This window comes from Lingula anatina, chromosome 1 (assembly GCF_051362555.1).
Source record: "Lingula anatina isolate TDL-2025a chromosome 1, LinAna3.0, whole genome shotgun sequence".
NCBI lineage: Eukaryota > Metazoa > Brachiopoda > Lingulata > Lingulida > Lingulidae > Lingula > Lingula anatina.
The window spans coordinates 10055677-10079132 of record NC_141767.1 but is presented as its reverse complement, the minus strand read 5'-3'; the positions used below and the strand labels follow the sequence as shown (position 1 = coordinate 10079132).

Here is a 23456-nt window from a genome sequence, read left to right as displayed (position 1 = left end):
ATCCCCTTCCAACTGGAAATTTTCCGGTGTAACAGTTGCATCTTCCTTGTGACATGGGCAGGCATCAAAAGAAAATCACGAATTTCTTACTTATTACTTGATGTGAGTAACAATAAGTACGTTTTTAAGTTAATATGCATTGTAAACATCTGTCTGGAATCGTTTAAACTGTTAATTTTTGGCGTATTGGGTATTTGTTAAACGTTTAATTTGTTGTTACTCAAATATGTTGATTTGTTTACTTACGGGTTGTTTTTATTAAATATCTAAGTAACGACTGTTTTTGTAGAATATCATATGTAAATGCTTTTTATTATTTCCAGATTCTCTTGAAACTTTATGACATGAATACATATATTGCGTCGTATTTTTTGTTGATACGTTTCAGTGTTTAGAGGGAGGGATGGGATGTGGGGTCACAGGCACAGTGACTCATAATGTTTACGCTAGACGACGCTTTTTTATTGATTTTAATGCGTCTTTGTGTATTATGAATTAGAATATAATAAGGTAATATGTTATATGATATACGGTTGTTTTGCCCTTCCTTTTAGAAACTTGACAGGCTGGACTTGCAAAACTTACCAATGAATAAATATGTTCTATTTTCAGGTGTTGGGTTTTCCCAGTGTAGAATGAACTATATTTAGGGAATGTCATAAAGTTTTTAAAGATAGCCAACGAACGTCTGCGACAACAAAAAAGGTAACTCTTAAGCAATTTCTGTTCAAAATTCAAGAATGCTTTTCATGTTAATATTTCATTATTTCTAAAGTATTCAGAATATCACAGATAACAGTTTATTATCACATAATATTCTCTTTCCATTGAATTGGCAGTTATATATGTGAATTGATTTTTTCACTTTCAGTTTCTGTTGCAAGCGTAATTTAGGCTGTTTAAACTTTTCAGTTGTATGTGGATACCTTTCACTTGTGAAGAACAACTTGAAAGTGAAACAAGCGCAAAGTTGAATCAGATTGTGATGATAAATGTGCTCTTATGCTGAATGTATTATGCTATGCCTTAAAAGCTCGACAATAAGGATTGCCTGGGGCAAGTACACACTAATTTCGGGGAAGTCCACTCGCTTAATTGCTTGGCTGAGTTGGCAGGTGATAAAATAAAGCAAAAAGATAGAGATTTTGAATTTTGAATCAAAACTTCACTTTCTATTTGTGTATGGCTCTGGCCATCTTTGAGCATCTTCCTCTGCTTGATTTCATTTGATTGACAGTGCTTTATTACCTCCGCCAAGGAGGTTATGTTTTCACCCCTGTTTGTTTGTTTGTTTGTCATCAACATAACTCAAAAAGTTATGGATGAATTTGATGGAATTTTCCGGGTAGGTCAGAAATGGGTTAACTTAGAAGTGATTAGTTTTTGGTGGTGATCTGGATCAATAATCAATCAATAATCAAAAATAAAAAACTAAGTTATTTTGATGAAAGTTTCAGGAACTGTCAGAAGTGGGCCAAGGAACAGATGATTAGTTTTTGGTGGTGATCCGGATCAATTATCAATCAATAATCAATAATCAAAAAAAATTTAATCATTATAGAATGAAGATTTAGGGGTGAAACGGTATTGGGTGGAGACTGCTGCTTTGGCAGAATTCTGCACTCTCGTTTACCAGTAAACTGGCCAGGAGCATTTGTTCTAACACAACTCTCTAAGGGTGTTTGAATAGCACTGCCATAAAACATTGATCTTTTCTAGCAGATTTAAATGGAATCATTTCAGCAATCATCAGATCATGTATTTGTCAAAATTTGACTTTCACTTCACTTATCCACATCTTCCCTGTTGGGAAATAGGGCTGCGACATGGTGATGCCATTCTGTTCAGTCTTATGCTGCTTTAAAGCAGGCCAAACTCATCACCTGGAACTTGCTCTGGACTGTTCTTCTACAAGTTGTTTTAGGTCACCAGGGTTATGCCTCCTGACAGGGGTCCACCAGATCGATGTTTGGGGGATTCTCCCCTGTTCCATCCTGAGGACATGACCAAGGTAATTCAGACTACGGCCTTTTATCTCAAGTACAATGTTGTTGGAGCCCGTACTGTGACATAGATCTTTGTTGGATATCTTTTGAAGTAAAAAAATGCAGCATATCTTCCGCAGGCATTCGCTGTAGAAAGCACTGATATAATCCATGTCTGTCTTCACCATAAGCCGACACATGGATCTGTAAAGGAGGACAGATAACACATTACTGCTGTACAGTCGTATCTTGGTCTACAAGCTGTGCTGGATTTCCAGATGGGTTGAAGCCACGCAAAGGCCACTCGTGCCTTGCCTAACCTTGATTGAATGTCTCTCCTAGCTCCATTATGCTTGCTAATGAGACTACCTAGATAGGTGAATTCATCTATAGGGTCAAGCACTTTTCCATGGACAGTTATTGGTAGAGGATTGCTCAAGTTGATTGGCATGACTTTGGTCTTTGAGGTATTGATGATAATGAAAGTCCAATTTGGCTGAAAAATTTGTCTAGTGTGTCAGTTTTCTCCTGTAGATGATCACCTCTTGAATAGAGGACTGCCAGGTCATCTGCAAAGTCTATATCCTCAAGGTGTAAGAAAAGGGTCCAGTGTATGCCTCTGGCCTTGTCTGATGTTGTCTGTCACATTATCCAATAGATGTTCCAAGGAATAATATTGGGGAGAGGATATATCCAGACTTCACTGGAAATGGTTCTGAAATGGTGCTGTTGTCAGTAATAACGCTGCACTCAGAATTATGATAAAACAGTTTGATAAGTGTGATAATCTTGCAAGGGATCCCATATGACTTCCAAAGAGTCTCCCTGTGCACACTATCAAACGTTTGCTAAAGTTTGGTTTTACTCTACCTAAAAAGAGTGATAAGGAAGAATTAGAGAAAGGGAAGTGGTCACTAGACTACTACTATACAAAGAATAAAGATAAAATATACATTGAGAAACAATATAGTTAGTAATTTGGTGGAATAGAAGAATAGTAACACAAACACCAAAATAAAATGTACAAATATTCAGCATAAATGATTGAAATGAAAAAAAAAATAGTGGGTACCGTTTTGTTAATCTTTTGATAAATAAAGTATGGGCAAGTGAATTTCCAGCTCAGACAAGTACATTTCGCCAGCCACTTTCCCCACAGTGTCAAGTGGCTGAAAGAGTTAATGTAGAGCCCTGGTTTACTGAGGTTAATAGTTTCATAATTTTTTTTCTAGAAACATACTAAAAGAAGATAACAACAGAAAATAAAACGAAAATAGCATCAGGATGGAAAATAAGAAAAGGGTGCCCAGTCCTCAACCAACACTCTCCAGTGTTAATCCAGAGAAAATGAAAATAATATGGAACAAGGTCCAAAGTGATGTTGTTGTTCCACAGAATCCACCTAATATTCCATTTTTCAACCTGATGTCTTGGTTTACAATAATGCTGCCACCACTGGAAATGTATCCAGCTGACTTTGCAGGCTTCTTGAAGAATTGTTTGCTAGATAAGGGGATGCAAGACGCATTGGAAAAGGCTAAGATTCTGAACTGGTGTCGTACTTGCAAGCCATTGTATGCTGTTTCTACAACAGGTTGGTAGATATATGATGTGTTTACTTAACAGATTTTTCAACTTATATATAATAAAATATGTAGATTTGTTTGATGCATGTTATCAGCAAATATAACAATTCTGGGAGGACATAGGGAATCCATAATTGTCAAAAAAAAAAAAAAGGATTCTGGTAAACTGATAAATTTCTGGCCATGAATTAACAACATGAATTATGAGCCCCTGGTATTACAGTAGTGCCATAATGATAAGTTGTGACTTTGAACAAATGTCTGCATATATCATGTGTAAAAAGTTTTCCTTATCAATACTTGTCAAGGGATTGGTTATCAAGTTAGTGTCAGTGAAAAGAGTATAGCTAAGGCAAGCATACTTAGCTTCATAATCATAATTATCACAGTCACCACTGTTCCAGCTTCCCCCTTGAGTATGCAAAGCCAAAGCTTTTAATCCTTCAGTATATGGGGCCATTCAGAATAAAAGATCCGAATATCAACTGGTCCAAGGATCAAATATAGTGGACCCTACATGAAAGGAAGACCATTTAATTCTGTAATGGTCACTACCATTAAATCTTGGCGCCAATTGACCAGACGCGTGGGGAGGCGTGGTGAAGTTGGAGAGACCATTTAATGATTAAGCAGTCTTCCTTTCATGTAGGGTCTGCCATATTTGAGCCTATGACCATTTGATACTCAGATCTTCTATTCTGAATGGCCCCTGTAGTATATGACATTTTACATAAAAACCTGAATGATATTTCAGGTGATGGGAACTGCCTGCTTCATGCAGTGTCTCTTGGTATGTGGGGAGTTCAGGATGAGACATTGTTCTTGAGACGGTTAATATACGTCACTTTAGTAGATGATGAAGGTACAGGGAAGTTCAAGCAAAGATGGATGAGGGAAAGAGCTGCACAGAACGAGGACATACCAGGAAATTTCAGATATAACACTGGGGTAAATATAAGTCAGACGAACTTCCATTAATTTAGATAAGTGAACATTTTTACAGTTATTGGTTTTCATTTTTTCATATTTATACAATAGTTTAATGTTATCATCTTTGTATCAGTAGACAAAGTTTTGCAGTTTTAATGAAAATAAATTAAAAGCTTTGTCAATTTATTTATGTTTTAAAAAAAAGTAAAATTATTTCCTTGTCATTACAGGAGTGGGAGAGAGAATGGGACACAGTTGTACGTATTGCAAAAGATGTAAAAAAACCAAACAGGTGTGCTGATGAACTGCCTTATGAATCACTAGAAGAAGCCCATATCTTTGTTCTTGCAAATATTCTCCGGCGGCCAATTATTATTTTATGTGACTCTGTTATTAGAAATATCCAAGAAGTTACTGTAGGCCCCAACTATTTTGGGGGAATATATTTACCTCTGTTATGGAAGCCTCAAGATTGTGAAAAATCTCCCATAGTGCTTGCTTTTGATGGTTATCATTTTACACCTCTAGCCAGTGCTGAAAATGCCCCTCATGAAGATGCAAAAGCTTTAAGTTCATTGCATGCTGTTCCATTAGTTACTCATGAGTATGAACCCCTGACTGTACACTTTTTGCTCCAAGAAGAAGAAAGAAAGGTGTATGAGATAATGCAAGACTACATGAAAGTCATAGAGGTGCCATATACCACAGCTACTGGAACAAACATTGTTCTGTCTGCAAAGCTGCAACCAAAGCAATTGGACGATGATGCTAATCTCATCCCTGACTTTATCAGAGCTTGTGAAAGTAAGTTTCAAAAATCTAAAGAAGAAGCATTGTTTGAACAGAGAAAAAGTGTCACCAAACAGCCACATCAACCAAACCAACCGGCTGGGTTCACAAGCCCTGGCTATGACTTCAAAACAGAAGACACTGTATTGATGAGACCTTATTATGATGACATCAGACCATCAGCCCCCATTTTTGAGGCAAGAGAGGAGGAGCCAGAAGATCTTTACTCTGCCAGCCCAGAGGTGGTCCCAATCAGTAGTATGGAGCCACCAAAGTCCTATATTCCTTCTGTGACAGGAGACCATTGCCAGACACCAGGCTGTGCATACATGGCATCAGTGAAGACTCATCCATATTGCAGAGAGTGTGCAGAAAAGATACAGAAGCAGAGGAAGGGTTCGGATAGTACAGGAGAGCAGTCAAGAACTGCTTCTAAAGATGGGAAGAAATGTATCCAACCAGGATGCCAACTTTATGGCCGTCTTGAACAGAGGCAGATGTGCTCCAAGCATTTCGAAGAAGATGAGACCCGCTTGAGACGTCTACATGAATCTGTAACGAAGAAGAGTGCTTCATCCACTATGTATTCTGGAGGTGCTTATGAAGACCCACGTCATGAATATGCTGGACAAGCTACTGGAATACCCTCTCCAGCCACGACCTCACTTTGTAAAACACCTGGGTGCAGGAACCCTGGAGATACCATTCACTATGATGGTCTTTGCACAGGATGTTTTGTAAAATATGTTGGTACACCAAAACAAAGCGCCACCAAGGGTGGCAGCATTGCAGAAAACCCATTACCAGTCACCACTGGATTATGCAAGACACCGGGATGTCTATTTACTGGAAGCAGCCAGTGCAATGGTTATTGCTCCCAGTGTTTCAAAGATGCTGTTCCACAGAAGTCGCCCTTTAAGGGAACAGGTAAAATGCAAGCACCAGCCAATGTGAAAAGTTTTACGTCGGGTATGTGCCTTACTCCAGGTTGTCAGTTCAATGGGAGCCATCAGTTAGAGGGCCTGTGCTCGCAATGTCACAAGAAGAAGGTTGAGGCACAAAACAAGCAAGTTTCTTATCCAGTTGTAGAAAAATCGGGCTCTGCCAACAAAGGTTTTGATGATCAGCCTGTTACACAGCAGTATCAACAGTCTATGCTTAATGATGTTCAGCAATGTAGAACCATTGGGTGTGAGTATGGAGGCAATCCACAGACGAAAGGCTATTGCTCCCAGTGTTATGTAAACCATGGGGCCAGGGAATATGTTGCCTCGCAGGCAGCAGGTAATGAAGATGATGATGATGAAGACTTGACTTCCATGCAGATCCTTGCCAAGTTGCCAGCGTCAAATCCTGAGGAAAGGTCCAAAGCCCGCAGGTATTACAAATGTGTCACATCAGATTGTAATAAAATTGGCCATGAATCAACTAGTGGGTTATGCACAGAGTGCTATGTCAGATTCTACCGTTTGACTCATGGATCTAAGAAAACACAACAACAACAACCCCCTCAACACAAACCTGATTCCTCTAGAAGACTAGACTCCACTCAGAGAGATGTGTGTGCCACCCAAGGCTGTTGTGGAGTATGCCTTCGTGAAACCATCTACTGCTTCAGTTGCTCTAAAGATAAAAAGCACGGGAAACAGCCATTTATTGAAGCCTCAGCCCAGGATCAGCGCCCACGAATTTCACAAATGAAGTTCTCCAAAGAACCTGCAGTCCACAGTTCCCCTCTGTCAGACTATGAGCAGCCACAGTTCACCTCACTAACATCTAAAGTGATACCCAATGGACATGAGATGTCCCAACAGAAGTGCACCACTGAGAATTGCAGCAACTTTGGTTATGATAACACCAATGGACTGTGCCAGGACTGCTTCAATAGAATTTGCATGGCAGAGGCTTATCGTCTGCAGTCAGGAGAAATCCATATTCCAGAAGAAAGCAGAGGTATTTTGATTAAGTTCTTTTTAAATTGCTGACTTACATCATAAATTTTGGTTTTGATTTTATTTTCTGGTAGGTTATTCCCTGTAGAAAAGTTGAACTCCCAGAAAACAGTATCAGTATGGCCTAGCTTTTCAATCTGGTAAAGGTTTTTAAAGATTAAATGAATTAATATGATGTTTTGGGGAAACTGATTGAATGCCTGTAAACAAATTATTTTAACATTTTTATTTTAATTTTAAATGTTGATCTGCCTAAAGTATTGTTTTTTCTGTTCAGCTCCAGATTATGAAGCTCTACATTTGAAGTGTATTACTCCAGGCTGTAACTTCTTTGGTACTCCTAATCAAAATGGATATTGCCACAAATGCTTAATGGAGAAGATTGCTAGAGATGAAGGTATGCATTAATACTAGTCTATTTGACCCATGTCTCTGTAGTGAGAAACAGTTCACAGAACTTTCATTGTCTTAAAATTCCCATCTTCTGTTTAGATTGCATGTGTTAATATTCTTAAGGGATTTTATTTGTTTAAAGTGTCAGTTCTTTGGTTTGATGATCAATTAGAATTAGTCAAATTTGTTCTTGAAGTTAATGACAGCTGTGTCTCTGACTGCAACATGGTGTACATCTGTATTAAGTTATGGAAAAGCTGTTGCTTTTATTCAATGGAAGTGCATGATTGTGTCATTTCAAAGTTAGAACCCATTTGCTTAGGAAGGGGGATCTCCACTGTAGCTGCATTAAAACAATATATAAATTATCATTTATGGGTTATTTTCTTTTGTTGCTTCACTTAGTTGAAATACCCACTCTACCAGCTACTAGACCACCTGTTCCGGGTGCAGCTAAACATTGCAACGTTCAATATTGTGACCGATTTGGTGATCCAGCAGAAGAGGGTTATTGTCATGAGCACTACATGCTCACTCGTCGCTCCTTTGATGTGCTTTCATCTTCATTATTCCTTGAAGACAGAGCCAATTCGTTACCCTCCTATAACACATATGAGGTGGAGCATCTGCGCCAGCCAAAAGTGATGCCAAGAAGATCGACATCTCAGGTCTGCAGAGAAAATTCTGTATCGAGGCGACCTGCAGGTCAGATGACCTTTGAAGATGATATGCTGCGCCATGCCACTGCCATTCGCTCATCAACAGGGGAATGCAAAGGTGCAGGGTGCAGTAACTATGGAAATTCTAGGAATAGGGGGTACTGTAATAGTTGTTTTCCTGCTTATAATCGTTATTGAGAAGTTTGATAGGGGCCATAGCAAGTCCGAAGGTTCATTGGTCCGAATGTTCACAATAGAACCTTTGGTCTAACGAAATCTTGATTAAAAAAGTGTTGTAAATGTTACGATCTTTCAGACCAATGAACCTTCAGACTATCAAGACGCCCCTGTCTGGTACACATGGAAACATTTAGCATAAAAATCAAAAGAGGTGATTACATACGCTATGAATATGCATGTTAGGCATATCAAATTATTGTCACCTTATTTTAATTTCTGGTTGCAAACCTGACTTTCTTATTTATCTCTTTAGTTTGTAAATTTGAAAAAGCTCTTTTATGGTCGATTGAGTGATTCATTTGGTTAATGCCGTGGCATGTTGACTTTATTTGAGTCAAGAAATAGTAGAAGTGTTGCAAGTGCTCTACTCAAAGAGGGGAAAGATATAAGCATCATAGTAGAGTAGGGTAAATCTGAAAAAATTTTCATAATTGGTGATTTCTGAGGGAAATTTGATCTTGAATACAAATCTGACAGTTATTGCTACAACAATTATTAATATCAGTAAGATGATAATTTTCAAAATGGCAGCCAAAATAGCCTCAAGTTGCATCAACAACAATTTAAGGCACTATAATGTGCCATATGTTTTTTTTTTTCAATGTTTTAAGGGTTTAGAATTCATTTTTGATGTTAAACCTGTAATAGGTACATTTTAGAATGAATCCAATCACCATGTGGACTGGTTTACTGTCCAACTAGACGGAAGGGCCAGAAACTTTGATGATGGTGACAGTCAAAATGAGGATTGATAAGATCTTCCAACATCTGTATATTATATTATATCATAAGGAAAAATCAATAATCATAACAAAAAAGTGAATGTTTTTAAAATTATTAATATAAGATAGGTGATATGCCTTTGTTTTACTAGTATTTGTACATGTTTGAAGCTGCAAAAATATCACTTTCAAAAGCTGAAGTCAGCAAAGAAGTTGCCAAGGGAATCTCTAATGCTGGAATCTCCAACGGATGCTTTTCCATTTTTTTAGGGGAAAACATTTCCAAGAGAATAATGTTTGATTATAATACATTCAGGGAACTAATAAAGCAGTACCTGTCTGTGAATGCAAGAATTAAAAGTGGCAGATAATTAATGAAGGGGAAGGAGTTCAGTTTAAAGAAGAATGTTTATGATATAAGCCTCATCATAAGCACTATGCTTACAAAATGTAACCACAATATGACAAAAAAAAAACTTGTAAGCCATGTGACTTATATCATAATCATTCTTTGTCATGTTAAGATCGAAATCCCCATTGTCATATACATGTTCCATCCATCCTTCACCATTCATGTATTTCACTCTGCAGCACAGGTTCATTTGTTCCCTGAATGTATTATTATACATTATTCTGTTTCAAATGAAAGATATTTTTGGAGATCCAGACATTGGGCATTTCCTTGGCAACTTCTTTGCTGGTCTCAGTGTATGACAAGGATTGTTTCCTGCTTCATACATTTATACATTTAAGATTTATCATCCATCGTTTTTTTATAATTTAAAGATATTCACCTTGTGGTTGCTTGAGGTTAGGATAATTCTGATTTTTCCTTGTAATTCACATCCAGGAGAACTTAAGAGATCTTACCACTCCTCATTTGATTGATTTACATTCTGGATCTTTCATTAAGCTTGACAGTGATCTATCAGCCTTACACAAGGTAAGGTAATCATTTTCCATTTAAAATGTGAAAATGACAGTGCTAACCTAAGAAAAATACATTTTATGGTCCTGAAAACATAAGAAAAGACATTAAACAAACTATGGGTCCTTTAATTGCCTATGTCCAAACTCTTGTTAGGGCATTTTGTCTGCCATTTAAAAAAAAGTCATTTTACAAACCTAGATTGTTGTTATGAAAAAAAGGTGTCAGATGTATGTTTATCATCAATTTCTGCAAACACCTGTCATTTAAAACATTTGAGATTCGCCCAACCCTATTCTATATAGGTATATACATGTATATAGTTACAATTGCTGTTGTATGCGTTTCCATGAATGGTGAAATTACCGAACTAAATAATACTCGTAGCCTAAATTTCTCATTGGATTTTTTGATCCATTTTCCTCTAAAAACACCTGTTCCTCTAGAGTTTTCCAAAAAAAAAAAGTTATTATTTACCCTACCCTAGTTATAGGGAATCCATGTTCCATTCTAATGTACATTATTATATTTAAAAAGACAAAATACTTTGGGCATATAGAGGAAGACAAACTAAATGCTTAATGTCAGTAATCCTGAGCAGTTATGAAAGATTTTGCTAAGATTTTGATTTATGTATATTTTCCTGTTGTTGTTATGGCTTTGTATATATTCAAAAGCAAGCAGTTTATTTGAGATTTCCAATTTCAAAACTTTCTTTGTATCCAAAAATAATTAATCAGTGCAACATTAAGCAAATTATGTTATCTAAGAAAAGGCTGTTCTTATTGTAATTAGCTTAGTCGTGTAGAGTATTCAATGACATTAACTGATCTTAACTTTTTGAAAGTTAATTAAAAAGACTTATCTTTTGGTCACTTTATTAGTTCATTGATTAATTGCTGATTTAAGAGAAGAGAATATGAGATTTATTTGTGATCTTATGGATGATTTAGTGACCTTATTCATATTGTACAAATTACTGTGATGTAGTGAGCTTGATATGAAATAAAATGTTTAAAAACAAGGCATTCTCAGATGCAATACTCCTTTGTCTCTCCGAGCACCAGTTTGAGTCAACACCCCCAGCCCCCAATGGAAAAGGAACAAGGTCTGATTAAACAAGTATCCTCACAATTTATTAACTAAGTAAAGCAGAAAAGAACATTGCTTCTGTCAAATCACAAATACTTTGCCTTTATTTAGTATAAACATAAATACAGTAAAACCAAACTACTTTGCAAAAACTAGTTAAGATCTTTCCTTTAAAAACTTTTATGTATATCTAAATCTTTTTCTTCAAGTATCACTTTACTATGGAACTGACCAAGTTTTTATTCTAATTAAACCATCTTGAAACTGCATATTCCAAAATAAAAACACTGCGGAAATTTCTAAACCAGGAGAATATTTTTAAGAAGCGATTTTGTTTACAAAGTTGAAGTCAGGGTCAGGAATAGACCATGTGACAGCAACTTTCAAGTTGACCCAAGTCATGGAGCTGAGACCATGTGCATATTGAAGAAAATACTAAAAGACAATTTAACCTCTACAACTGCTTTAAATAAGTATTTATTTTCTAAAATACAAGACTTGCCCTTGATGTTAGCATGTGCACCCACAGAAATAAAAAATCGCTGTCTTTAAGAAATCCTCAACAATGTAACAATGGTATTTTAAAACATTTTATAAATTCTAAATCAGTTTACCTATTACCTCCATTCAATGTATCAGTTTTACTGATCTCATTTATTCTTTAACATCTATGAAAGCTTATTTCTCAAGCCAAATCCTTTAATACCTGCACTATTATTGTTAAGTCATAACATTGCATCTTCAAATGTAATAATTACATTGGTCATCTGACTAAAAATAACAATCAAAAGCAATAAAAGCCTCACAAATTGATAATTTTTATCATACTACACTGAAATCTACATATCCTTAAATTTGCCCAAACTACTTTTAATTCGAAATATAAAATTTGTTTAAGTGTTGAGAAAAAACTACACCAGGATCATAGGATGGTAAAACTAGTGAAACATGAAAGCAATACCACAAAACAGAAATGAAAATTGATGCATAAAAATGAATGTACGTAATTTCCAAGTGAAACTTGTCTTGTTACCATTCACTGGTCAATTACAATTATAAATCATAGATGTGTAATATGCTATATAGCAGATGAATATACATCAATAACAGTCTATAAATCATCCCAAGTCAATAAACTCTCAAAACAATTTTTAACAAAAGTTTAAATATACACATATGCCTTGTCCCATAAAAGTTAACCTTATAATAAACCCTTTTACCTATACAATCAAGATCTGCTATTCAGACCAAGCCAATACGTATGTGACACATACCTGTCATTTCACAAAATACAATGTGCTAATAATCCTGTAAGAATATAGACCCATTTATACCACATAATATAAGCTGCAAAAATTTACCATTAAAAAATGAGCATGGTGATACAATAGTCTGTATTTGTTGGTTTGGGCATTGTTCAATTTATAGCAAAACCTGTATAATTATTACATTTCATAAAATAAAAATTGCTTCTCAAATAAATGATAAAATATGTCAACTTAGGCTCAATTAACTTTCAGTTCTACTTCATTGTAGCAACTACCTGAGCTTTGCAAATACTATGGCCAGGATATCAGCATTGACTATTATTTACCAAAAGCATAAATTCAGCTTTGATTGAAGTATGATCTGAGGGGAAAACAGCACTGGGTATACGGCTTTCAATGTTTGCTTCTTTGATTACTCCTAATAGTGTAAGTTGATCGTTAAAGCTGCCCCAAATATAGTCGTAGCAGTTTTTGAAGGTTGTCCTCGTTGGTTCTTTATTCTAATTTGATTAAAAATAACACCATCACAGAAGAGTTAGACAGAAACAAAAATATTCTAACTATGAACTTCCTAGACCCTGAAAGTGAAAAACATAAAAAACAATGATAGTGATCATGCATTGCTGTAAGCTGGAGTGTAATGAAGTGATATTTGGATCAGCATCTTATCTGTTGTGTTCAGGACTAACAAGGCCCTACTGTTTTCGCCCAGAAGGCAACTGCTCTAGAATTTTTTTCTAAAAAATAAAAATAAGTAAATAGAAATCCAACTGCATACTTTTTAGTTCCACATTTTCTCTCTATATTACATCTACTTCGAAACAAAATAATTTTCCAAGTGACTCAATTTTTGTACATCCCTATAAAATCATTTTACAACTGTAAAAACTGATGGGGAAGCACCAAGTCCTATACATTACAAATGCATTATTTACAATGCAAAATACCCACAAACAGGTAATTTATCATCAATATTTTAAAGCAGTGTATGTTTATATAATGAAAAATAGGACATCAACAAAAAAATAACTTCCTAGAAAAACATCTATCACCTTTTAAAAACAGTTAAGAGGAATAATTCACAGGGAAATTTTTTTTCAATGTTATCCAACCAAAGAACCATCTATGATGCCACTGTTAACCTTGCATTGGTATCTTTTTAAGTAGGCTGTAAATTCATTTGTCAATTTCAGCCACGTAACTTAAGCAAATGCAAACTCAGTTTGGAGAGAAATGTGATCTGATGGAAAGATGACTGTTGGTATGTGGTGGTCAATCTTTGCCACTTCGGTCACACCTGTCAGTTTCAGTTGGTCATTCACACTCCCCCATATATAATCCACACAGAGGGTGAATAGGTTGTTTGAGCTGGACACTAAGGGCTCTTGTCCCTAGATTAATAGAAAAGAATTACATAGCAGTACTAGGGTGGAGCTGAAGTATACCTAAGAGGTATATTAAATAGAAAAGCAAAAACCAAGTGTTTTCTCAACTATTGTTTTATTTTTTCTGAATCAGTGGACATCACTGGAGGTCACCAATGGTTATTTCCTGCAATAAAAAGCCTAACATAACTCTAGAACATCTGTTAAAGTTTATCTATAAAGATCAATGCATTCTTTGCTTCATTTAGTCTACACATTATTTCAAAAGTGTGCTTTTCTATTTATCTGAGAAAGGGAAGATCTAAATTTCTAACTTATACCAGTGTGAAAATTACCCTAACTAAACAAATTCTTTGCATCACAAATCAATTTAACACAGAGTAATTTGCTAACAGACTCTAACTAGAGAAAGCCATATCCAGTATGAATGTATGATTGCATTATATTTTTCAGGAAAAAAAGAGAAGAAAACATACCATTACAAGAAACAAAATTCAGCCTTTATAGACATGTGATCTGAGGGGAGAATTTTGGTTGGATAGGGGGCATTGGTGTGGTTGAGCACCTCTAGGATGCCCGTAGTCTGCAAGCTGGTGCTGTACCAAAAGTAGTCAGAATGATAATGTTGACGCATTGAAGCACTGCAGCGGGAAATTGGCTCTTTCCCCTAAAAGGATAATAAAATTGCCCAGTTGGTGCAAATTATGCAAGCAAACTCCTTTCTATATAAGCATCTAAAAGAGCAGAGAAAGGGAGGAAAGAGTTTTAATGCTTAAGCATTCCGAGATTCCAGCTCCATATTCTGTTGCTCGTATTAGACATACAATTTAGATGGCACATGAAGCTCCTAAAACATGAAAACATTTCAAACTGCAAACAACAAAAAACATTGCCAAAAATCTCATTTCCTTAACTCTCCCCATAAAACATAGTCTATGTGCAAGCCCAACAACCACACGTGAGGCAAGATAGCTATAGGTAATTGAAAGATATTCTTCATTTAAATTAATATTTTTAAGTGACAAGTGGCAAACGGTTATGGTGATTAAGCACCAGAAATTCACCAGGAACTTATTTGTGTGTAAAAGAAAAAGAATGAAAAGACACAATGAAGTACATGAGTGAAAACACAATTAAGGTAATATAACATCATACTTTGATCTCTATCTAAAAGAGGATGACATAATGCAAAGCAAAGCTAATACTGGGTATTGAGAAAACATTTCTTCCAGAAGCAAATTTTAAGTTAACAAAAGGAGTATTAAATCACCAAAGACAATCACTAAAAATTTGTAACAGAGTTAAAATAATCATGCACATTTAAACATTTGCTTAACAGATATGTACACTTTCAGATATTCTTACATTTTCACAATTCTAATTCCTAATATTCATTAAAATTGATAGACAAAGTTCTTTAGTTTAAGATCAATCATTTTAAATATATTTCAATAATGAAGAATCGATGCCAGTTACCTGTACAGTAGCATATGCACTCTTCAAATGGGGAGAAGTGTGTTGAAATCCTTTCCAAAGCAAATTCACTAAAGCAGCTTTCTGAAATACAAACATTATCAATTTACATCACTTTAGAGAGAAGGAAGGATACAACTAAAAATCTGTGCATCCAAGGGTCATCCAGGACATGTTTTTTAAATTCTTTAAAAGAAAAAATTATTTTAATATTAAAAACACTTCATATTCCAACTAGAAGTGGTGTCCAGCTATCTGGATGCACTCAATGAGAAGACATTGAATTAGCTCATTTATAACCATGATACAGCATATCAAAACCAAATATTCTATACATAAACACCTACACTGTTGTCAGACAGCTCCACATTGGTCACCTCTTGTAGCTGATTGATGGAATTGTCACTCAGGTAACCATCCTGGAGGAGTTGGTAAGCACAAGAATCTGGGAAAGAGTTAAAATCCCCACAGACAATGTGAGGATTGTGAGCACCGCCAGCCTTATTCACAACTTCTCTCACTGCTGCAGCAGCCTAAGAGAACAATAAATAAATAAATCAAGAGTCTGAATTAAAAAATAGAGATGGAAAGTGTTCAAGTGATGATTCAGTGTCCAGAGATAAGTGCCTGTATATGAAAATTGTAGAAATTCCTACTAACTACAAGAATGCTCACTGAAAGAGTTAGAAAGAGAATATTATCTTCCTAAGTACCTGCATACACTGTATGTCAGTCAGTTTAAGTTTGCCCCATATGACATGGACATTGCCCACAGTGAGTACTGTTCCAGTGGTGCAACACCTTAGCCTGGTGATCAGCATTACAATGGGACCCTCAAGGTACTTTCTTATAGCTGCCTTGTCTGCATCAGACTGCTCAAGGGCATCCACATCCTAAAACAATGAAATCAGGGTATTAAAGATTTTTTTCAAAGGGTTCCCAATCATGTTAGCAATTTTTTTTTACAAAAACTGCCTATTATGAAATTCAGTTGTGTCATTCAAATTTAAACACCATGTAAGAAACAAAGCAGGTCATTTAGCACCTCCATAACTAGCATACTCCATTACCAATATAAGTTTATACTTAGTTAAACAGCAAATAGGGTCACCTTGTGTAGGATGTCCTGAAGCAACAGAGGTGTGTTATCCACCAAGGTAAAACGACTTGTTCTCCAAAATGTGGCTTCACCCTCATTATAATGGGGACTATTTCTCTTCTTAAAGACACCTTCATAGCCTAAGCTGCAAATTCATTAAAAAAACTTTATCCAATTACAATTACCTTTTTCTGGATAATTATGACAAGAGAATGAAAATAGACTTTATACATTGTGCTCACAACATATTTTAAACCGTTTTTATTACTAAAATTATAATCTTTTATCATTCTCATTAAGTTGTTACATAACCATCCTATTTAAAAAATCTAGCCAAAAATGTTAGTTTCTTCTAATGAAGTGACCAACTCAAAATAATAATCAACTAATCCAAATATATGCAATTCAGTTTACCTGCGTAACTCTTTACTTAAAATATCTCTGTAGTAATCAGGGTCCACCTCCTGAAGGCACAACACATCTCCATCCAAATATTTCAATTCTTCCATCATCCTCTTGTGTCGGTAACTGATGTCTAAGTACTCCTCTGGGGTGAAGCTGTAATCTCCCCTTTTCCTATGACACTCAGCTAGTATGTTGTATGACACAATAGAAAACTTCTTGGAAGAATCCACTGGCCCCTGTAAATGTGGGTTTGGTATGAAGTTCCTATTCAAGAGTGGGTCAACCGTACTTTCATTACTGTTATTTCCATTTATCATCGCTGGCTGGGACAAAGGTTGTTTTTGGACAGTTTGGTTCACAGGTGGTAACACAACTGAAGCACTGGCACCCTGGGAAGAGGTAAAATTGACCGGTGCTTCTTCCGTTTCCATGGACTCCACACCAGGTTGAGACAGTTTGGGGACTGCTGCTGCCACCTCTTGGCTATCTGCAGCTGGCACATCAGACATCTGGATCACCTCATATTCTCCCAGCTCATTATCTGCAGACTTGTCTGCTTGTTCTGCAGCTTGCACAGCACTTGCTGTCACTGGGACTGAGCTTTCATCTGCAACTTCTCTCCTCTTCTTTGGTGGACTCATCCCAAGATCATCATCTGGATATGACCACTTTCTCTTGTGCCCTGATGGGGATAAGGCTGATAGGGGGGCAGCAGAAGCACCTGACTGGTCCTTCTGAACTGGTGGCTGTTTATCCACCTTCACCACTGGAGGTTCTTGCTCCACTGATTTGACCTTTGTTTCATCTCTTGTCATCTCAACATCAGTGCTTACAACTGTAGCTTCTGCAGCGGACGTCTTTTTTGGTGTCATTTTTCCTTTTGTTGGAGCATCAGTCTTAGCTAGTTTTGGTTCAACAGGTACCTCCTCCTGAATGGGTTCCTGTTCTGGTTCCTGGTGTTCAGGTATAGCACCCTTGCCACGAGTCCTAGACCTTGTAGGACTTTTTAATGTCTCTTTGGGAGACTGCTTTGGGGTCTGGGCTTTCTTCTGTCTACCCCTGGGACTAGATTCAATGGGTTCAGCCTGAAGTGCTTCCTGTTCTTGTTGATTCTGTGTGCTCTGTCTGGCTTTTGATCTTGACTTAACCTTTAAAAAAACGATGTTCATCTAAACCAAAAGAATATTAATTGGCAGTTTTGCAAGGATTAAAAATGTAAGACAATCTAATTGTAAAGCTGTCAACACTGTCAAAATAATAATATAAATTAAAAAGGAAATAAATATATACCAGTCATGACAAGATATTGTTGGGGACTGATAATGCACCATGAATGATGCAGCGAATCTGAAGGTATCAGTCTCTTCTCAAAACTTACTTCAGTTTTAGCTGGAGAGGGGACAGTGTTGACTGCTTTTCTTCCCCTTGTTCCTCTTCCTGATGGTGATTCTACCTTCGTTGTATCTGCAGCATCTCCAGATTCCACAACTTCCTCTGGAAGACCATTTAACAAAGCACAATTAACTCACGAATGCTACCTGACATTCAAATTCAGTGGCAAACAATGTTAACTCCTGACATCTACATACTTAAAAATAAGCTATTCATTTAGGCAATAATAGTGAATAAAAAATAATAATTTAAATGATTGACTGATGAAGAATATATTTCATCTACCCTCATCTCTACATCAAAACTTTAAACTGCTATTAAAGTCTTCAGGTGTAATTTCCAAGGAGAACTTAACCTTAATATTTGTCTATACCTGGTTCTGTTGCTTTGCCTCTACGTCCTCTGCCTTCTCTTGCAGGAGCTTCTGCTGGTGGAGGAGTTTCCTTGCTGGCACCCCTCCTACCCCTGGCAGGAAGTTCTTTAGGAATCTCTTCTTCTTTGGGTGCATCGACTTTACCTGCTGACCTGCCCCTACCCCTTCTGGAAAATAACCAACAAATATGTTTATATATAACTGCAGATGTTGAGAGCAAAAGTGCCTGGGTCTTTTCTTTTTCAAATCTGCTATGTTTCAAATTATATACACCTTCTGATAGCAAGTATGTGTGATATCTACTCGTGCTTCGCACTCAGAAACTCTTGGTGTATTAATAACATTCCTTATTTTCAGAAATAAAATACTGCAGCAAGAGGGTTAACCTCACGATGGTCCTTTCATTTGAAAATACACAATTAAGTTGTTTACTTTCAATGTAAAGAAGTCACCTTTAGTTTATCAATAAATTTTAATTGTATTATTTGTTTCCAGATCATTTTCATACCCTTTTTGTGTTTGACCCTTTGTAGGTTCTTCCTGACTTTGTTTCTTGGTTGTACTTTTTGCAGAATCTGCTGCTGATTCTGCTGCACGTAGTGCACTTCGTGTTGCTCGGGGCATGTTGTGTTGTTTATATAAGGCCTCCAAAAGTTAATAGCTTTAAATTTGTCACTGAAATAAAGACAATAAAATGTAGAAGATATCCAGTAGCATTTTTCAATGACTTTTTAAGATTTTGAAATTTAATTGATCCATGAGTAATTAGTGATAGGTCTGATTTTTTTTTCTTTTTTTTCTGCATGCAGTGAGGCAAAAACTTATAACTATCATGACAATGTTTGGTTCATGGGCTGACATGAAAATTAAAAAAAAAAAATGAAAAAAAAAATAGTGAACATTCAAGAAACTAGGATAATTGTGTTCAACTTTAAACTTGAGATGATAAGATTTTTAGTTCCAAAACCAAAATTTGCTAAGATCCAATAACCTGATAACTGACGATGCTGGCCACCAGTTAAACTCATATCCATTTAAATGATAATTCATACAAACACAACGTGAGTAAAACCTCAACGGGACTCCTACTGCATGTACAGTGAAGACCCTACGCTGCAGTTGTGCAAGTTAAACTTTGCAAGTTCCAAGGCAAGATGCCGGTAATGAAATAATTGGGAAGTATGCTTATCAATTTTCATTGCAAAAGGTGGTATTCACAATTAATATAATGCTAACTCAATCATAAGCTTATAATCCAAAGACAACCCAAATGATAAATGCATTTATAGGAAAAAATATCCTGAAACACTCACTTCGTCTACCATCGAGATTTGTACTATGAGCATGCGCAGTCACGACACTCCAAAAGGAGTCTCGTTTTCGGCGGCAAATGGTACTTCTCTTTCTCATCATTTGCTAATTTTGGTGCGATTATGTTCACAATCGGGAGTCGTCATATTCTAGCTGCGGTTTTGACGATACGAAAACACATAATCATTAAAGGTGGGGAAAGTAAAGCGTATATTTTTCGTTGCAAGATGCGGCGTTTCATACTCTCTCCAGAACGTGAAGGGATGTCATTTAACAAGAACTGACTACTGTAAATAGCCCAGTGCCCGTTTTTGTATGAATCACGTGTAACTGGGCAAAAATGATGTTGAATGTATACTTCAAAATAATAATTAATAAAATATATTTAGGTCTAATGAAATGAAAAAATAAAAAGTCCATTTGCTTTTTAGAGAATTTATTCATAATTTTCAAATGAGATCTTCATGTGGGAAAAAAAGGGAAAATAGGCTGTTTAATGCATTTTTAAAAACAATTTTTCTTCGTGAATTCAGTGCAATATTTAAAACAGTATTAAGATCTATTAACTGTAGATAACTGCTGCACTTTACCTTTCAATATATCTCTGCATGTAGCCCACTGAAGGGTGCATGTACTGGGGTATAGTACTAGAACACATGATTTAGATTCCTTAATTGGAACTTTCTTTTAAATCAGTTGGTATTAAAAGATGCTTGAGCACTAATCAAGATTTTTAATGTCCCATAAGCAGCTTCAGTTCATGTGAAATGTCTGAAAATAACTACAGAAAAATGACAAAAAAAGGTTTTATTTTTAATTATCTTTCAGGATCAATTTGACTATTTGTGCTTTTCCTTTGTCTTTTTAGATATTGCAACTTTCCCCATAATGCATGGCACATGGAGACTAGTATTTTATCTCTTCTACCCATGGTGATTGCAAACTGGTACTGAACCCTGAAAAAAATTAAGATCAACTTTAAAAACACATTTCAGATAGTGTTACAGAATGCCAAATTACCATACAACATTAAGTCAAGAAATCATTAAATAAACTTGGTTTGATAAATGTTTGTATACAAATAAATAAAAATGGCTGGCTACTTTTTAAAGCAATGAAAAATTTAAAAATAAAACTTTTTACATTAAATTATCCAATCATTTTATAATTACTGTCTGAAGATATGCTATTCAGTTCATGTTGAAAGAGAAAAGTTACAAGCTTTTGCTATGAATTACTGCAAATCCAACAGCCTCTTCTCAATAAAATCGTGTTAAATGTACCTTATAATTTTCTTGGCCAATTTCCAATGTCCTTGCTGGACTAAACTCTGTGCATAGAAAACTTTACATTTAGCTATAGAAATTGGATCTCCAACTTTCAAGGCTACTTTTAACTGCTTCATGGATACATTTCCAGCTTGCTGTGCCTAAAAAAAAGTGATGTAAAAATTATCAAAGGTGATGGTGAAAATCAAGCATCCAGAGAAATTCTGCTTCTTTTATATAATTTTGAATATTTTAAAATAATATTAATCTGAAATTACAATAATTTATAACTTACTGATATTCAGCACCCCACTAATTTCTTTATTTTGTTATTCATGCTTCACTTGATGCAGTGTACATACATGAAACTGAAAGTATTCTCCAAGTGCAGAATATGCTCCACCAAGTGTAGATAGCCACGCCATAGCTTCATCTAAAATTAACCTTTGAACCACCATGTCTGTTACTCTATAGCACCTAATGTAAATATAAGAAAAGTACATTTAAATCAAAGGTTTAATTACCAAATATTTTTGTAAATTAAAACATCTTATTATTTCAAGAACCTAAATATACCTAACATAAAAATGCATACATTTAATTTCACAATACCAATTTTGAACTTTGGATACATTTTTACAAATCAAAAAAGGTTTTGAGAAATGTAATTTACCATGCAAAGTCTATAGGAATTTTTTCTGGCCACTGCAACTGCATTTCCAAGATCAAACAGTCATTCTTTGTTTTTCTTAACTTTTCTAATCTTAGAATCTTTCTTCTTGTATATCTTATAAACCTAGAACAAAAGACTGAAGACAATTTTAATGTCTGTATCAAACATGCTGCTACTATGGCATTTACAGACATGTCATAAAATTCACTAATGGACGGTGTGTTTTTTACTCGAGACAATATCCTGTTGTGCAATTGAGGTAATGTAGCAGTATTCATTCGGTTGCTGGAAACACAAGTTTGGTCCTCGTCCTCATCGTCATAACAGTTTTGCAATGTTAAATGTGACAGACTATTTGATCCTTCTTGAACATTTTCTATATTTTCCTGATCACAGATATTTTGATTGTATGGGTTAAAGAGGGAGTTTTCATGCTGGCAGCTCTGCAGTTGGCAGTATAAGTCTTCTGCTGAAACCACTCTATAATAGGAGTCTATCAGCCATATATCACAGATGGTCTTAGATCCATTTTCCACAAAGGAAACACTGGCTATCATTTTTAGTCCATTTCCCAGTTTCTTCTTTGGCAATGTCATGTTTGATTGTTAATCAATGTGATCCCACATAAAAGATCACCTTAAAGAAATAATGATGTATGTATATCTGAATGAGAAAAATATAATTTTTTATTGAAAACTTAAAATGATCAAAATTTATAGCAATTAATTTATAGTACCAGTAAACTGGGTACTATACATGTACATATTACTGGAATAACTACTACCAAACTATTTTTTGAAGATTGTTATATACGCCAGTTAATTTGTGTGGCAATTAAATGTCACACAAAAGAAATAAATACCTTGTGTAAGTTGTTAAAATATAAGATAGATTTCATTGTTTGAAAGGGTCCGTTCAAAGTAATAATTTAATCAAAATGAAATAAATAGAAAGAAAGTGAAAATGCAAACACCCACCCCCCACCCCCCCAAACAAAATAACACAAAAATCTTCTAGAGTCAAGGCTCCTTTGTTGTCACTGGACACTGTGGTTGGGTGTTCTGCATATAGTTATTTAATCTACATTACATTGCCATAGGTGCAGCATCTACACAACCGGCCTACACAACACATCACTCAGTTCAGAATGGCAGTACTAGTAGCACTGAACTGAAGCAAAACTTTGCGAAACATTGGGACCATATTTAAGTTCAAGAAATTAATAATGATAATTAAATAGCGTGCTTCAGGATCCCAAATTAATTCCTACGTTAAAAGAATTAGCCTGATGAGACCCCGTGCAAGTTTTGTCCATCGCCTCTTCATTAAGCTGAAGCCTCGTTGTGAAACACCAGTTCAGTTAATCCAGGGCAAAGTGAATACGAGTGTAAAAGGCGGAGATTTTAGACTGTCGTCGATCAGTTCAAAAATTATGAATTGAATTTAATATTAATTATTTTCTCTGACTTTTTCAATTCATTCGAAAGCATTATAAAATAAATTTTGCCATAGAATTGTTTTAAAATAGAGTCT

The 23456-nt window shown here is 35.6% G+C and overlaps 3 protein-coding genes across 10 annotated transcripts; 1 reads left to right on the top strand and 2 right to left on the bottom strand.

The window, feature by feature from the left end:
• Window positions 1-580: 580 nt before the first annotated feature.
• Window positions 581-10619, top strand: LOC106165950 (tumor necrosis factor alpha-induced protein 3-like). 2 transcript variants are annotated; one of them, XM_013544322.2, is made up of 6 exons: window positions 581-705; window positions 3218-3579; window positions 4326-4519; window positions 4732-7243; window positions 7520-7639; window positions 8041-10619. In XM_013544322.2, the coding sequence occupies exons 2-6, from the start codon at window positions 3270-3272 to the stop codon at window positions 8490-8492; spliced, it is 3588 nt and encodes a 1195-aa protein (XP_013399776.2). In that variant the 5' UTR covers window positions 581-705; window positions 3218-3269; the 3' UTR covers window positions 8493-10619. The 2 variants fall into 2 exon arrangements, with proteins under 2 accessions (XP_013399776.2, XP_086859996.1); XM_087003870.1 differs by lacking the exon at window positions 581-705 and adding an exon at window positions 1437-2011.
• Window positions 10620-11737: 1118 nt separating this feature from the next.
• LOC106165931 (uncharacterized) lies at window positions 11738-20061 on the bottom strand. Of its 5 annotated transcripts, none has more exons than XM_087003903.1 (11): window positions 19985-20061; window positions 19180-19346; window positions 18672-18838; window positions 18285-18400; window positions 16916-18054; window positions 16514-16646; window positions 16116-16295; window positions 15750-15935; window positions 15406-15486; window positions 14406-14596; window positions 12876-13044 (listed from the first exon to the last, which is right to left on the bottom strand). In XM_087003903.1, the coding sequence occupies exons 2-10, from the start codon at window positions 19293-19295 to the stop codon at window positions 14408-14410; spliced, it is 2307 nt and encodes a 768-aa protein (XP_086860029.1). In that variant the 5' UTR covers window positions 19296-19346; window positions 19985-20061; the 3' UTR covers window positions 12876-13044; window positions 14406-14407. The 5 variants fall into 5 exon arrangements, with proteins under 5 accessions (XP_023932184.2, XP_086860029.1, XP_023932185.2 ...); XM_024076419.2 differs by lacking the exon at window positions 12876-13044 and adding an exon at window positions 13764-13935 and having other exon boundaries at window positions 19985-20060; XM_024076420.2 differs by lacking the exon at window positions 12876-13044 and adding an exon at window positions 13933-14095.
• A 331-nt stretch (window positions 20062-20392) lies between these two features.
• On the bottom strand, window positions 20393-23340 carry LOC106165941 (uncharacterized). 3 transcript variants are annotated; one of them, XM_013544305.2, is made up of 5 exons: window positions 23194-23313; window positions 21924-22586; window positions 21613-21727; window positions 21266-21411; window positions 20393-20938 (listed from the first exon to the last, which is right to left on the bottom strand). In XM_013544305.2, exons 2-5 carry the CDS (start codon window positions 22517-22519, stop codon window positions 20800-20802), a joined length of 996 nt encoding a protein of 331 aa, XP_013399759.2. In that variant the 5' UTR covers window positions 22520-22586; window positions 23194-23313; the 3' UTR covers window positions 20393-20799. The 3 variants fall into 3 exon arrangements, with proteins under 3 accessions (XP_013399759.2, XP_086875160.1, XP_013399758.2); XM_087019034.1 differs by lacking the exon at window positions 23194-23313 and adding an exon at window positions 22786-22888 and having other exon boundaries at window positions 21924-22559; XM_013544304.2 differs by having other exon boundaries at window positions 20394-20938; window positions 21924-22559; window positions 23194-23340.
• Window positions 23341-23456: the final 116 nt, after the last annotated feature.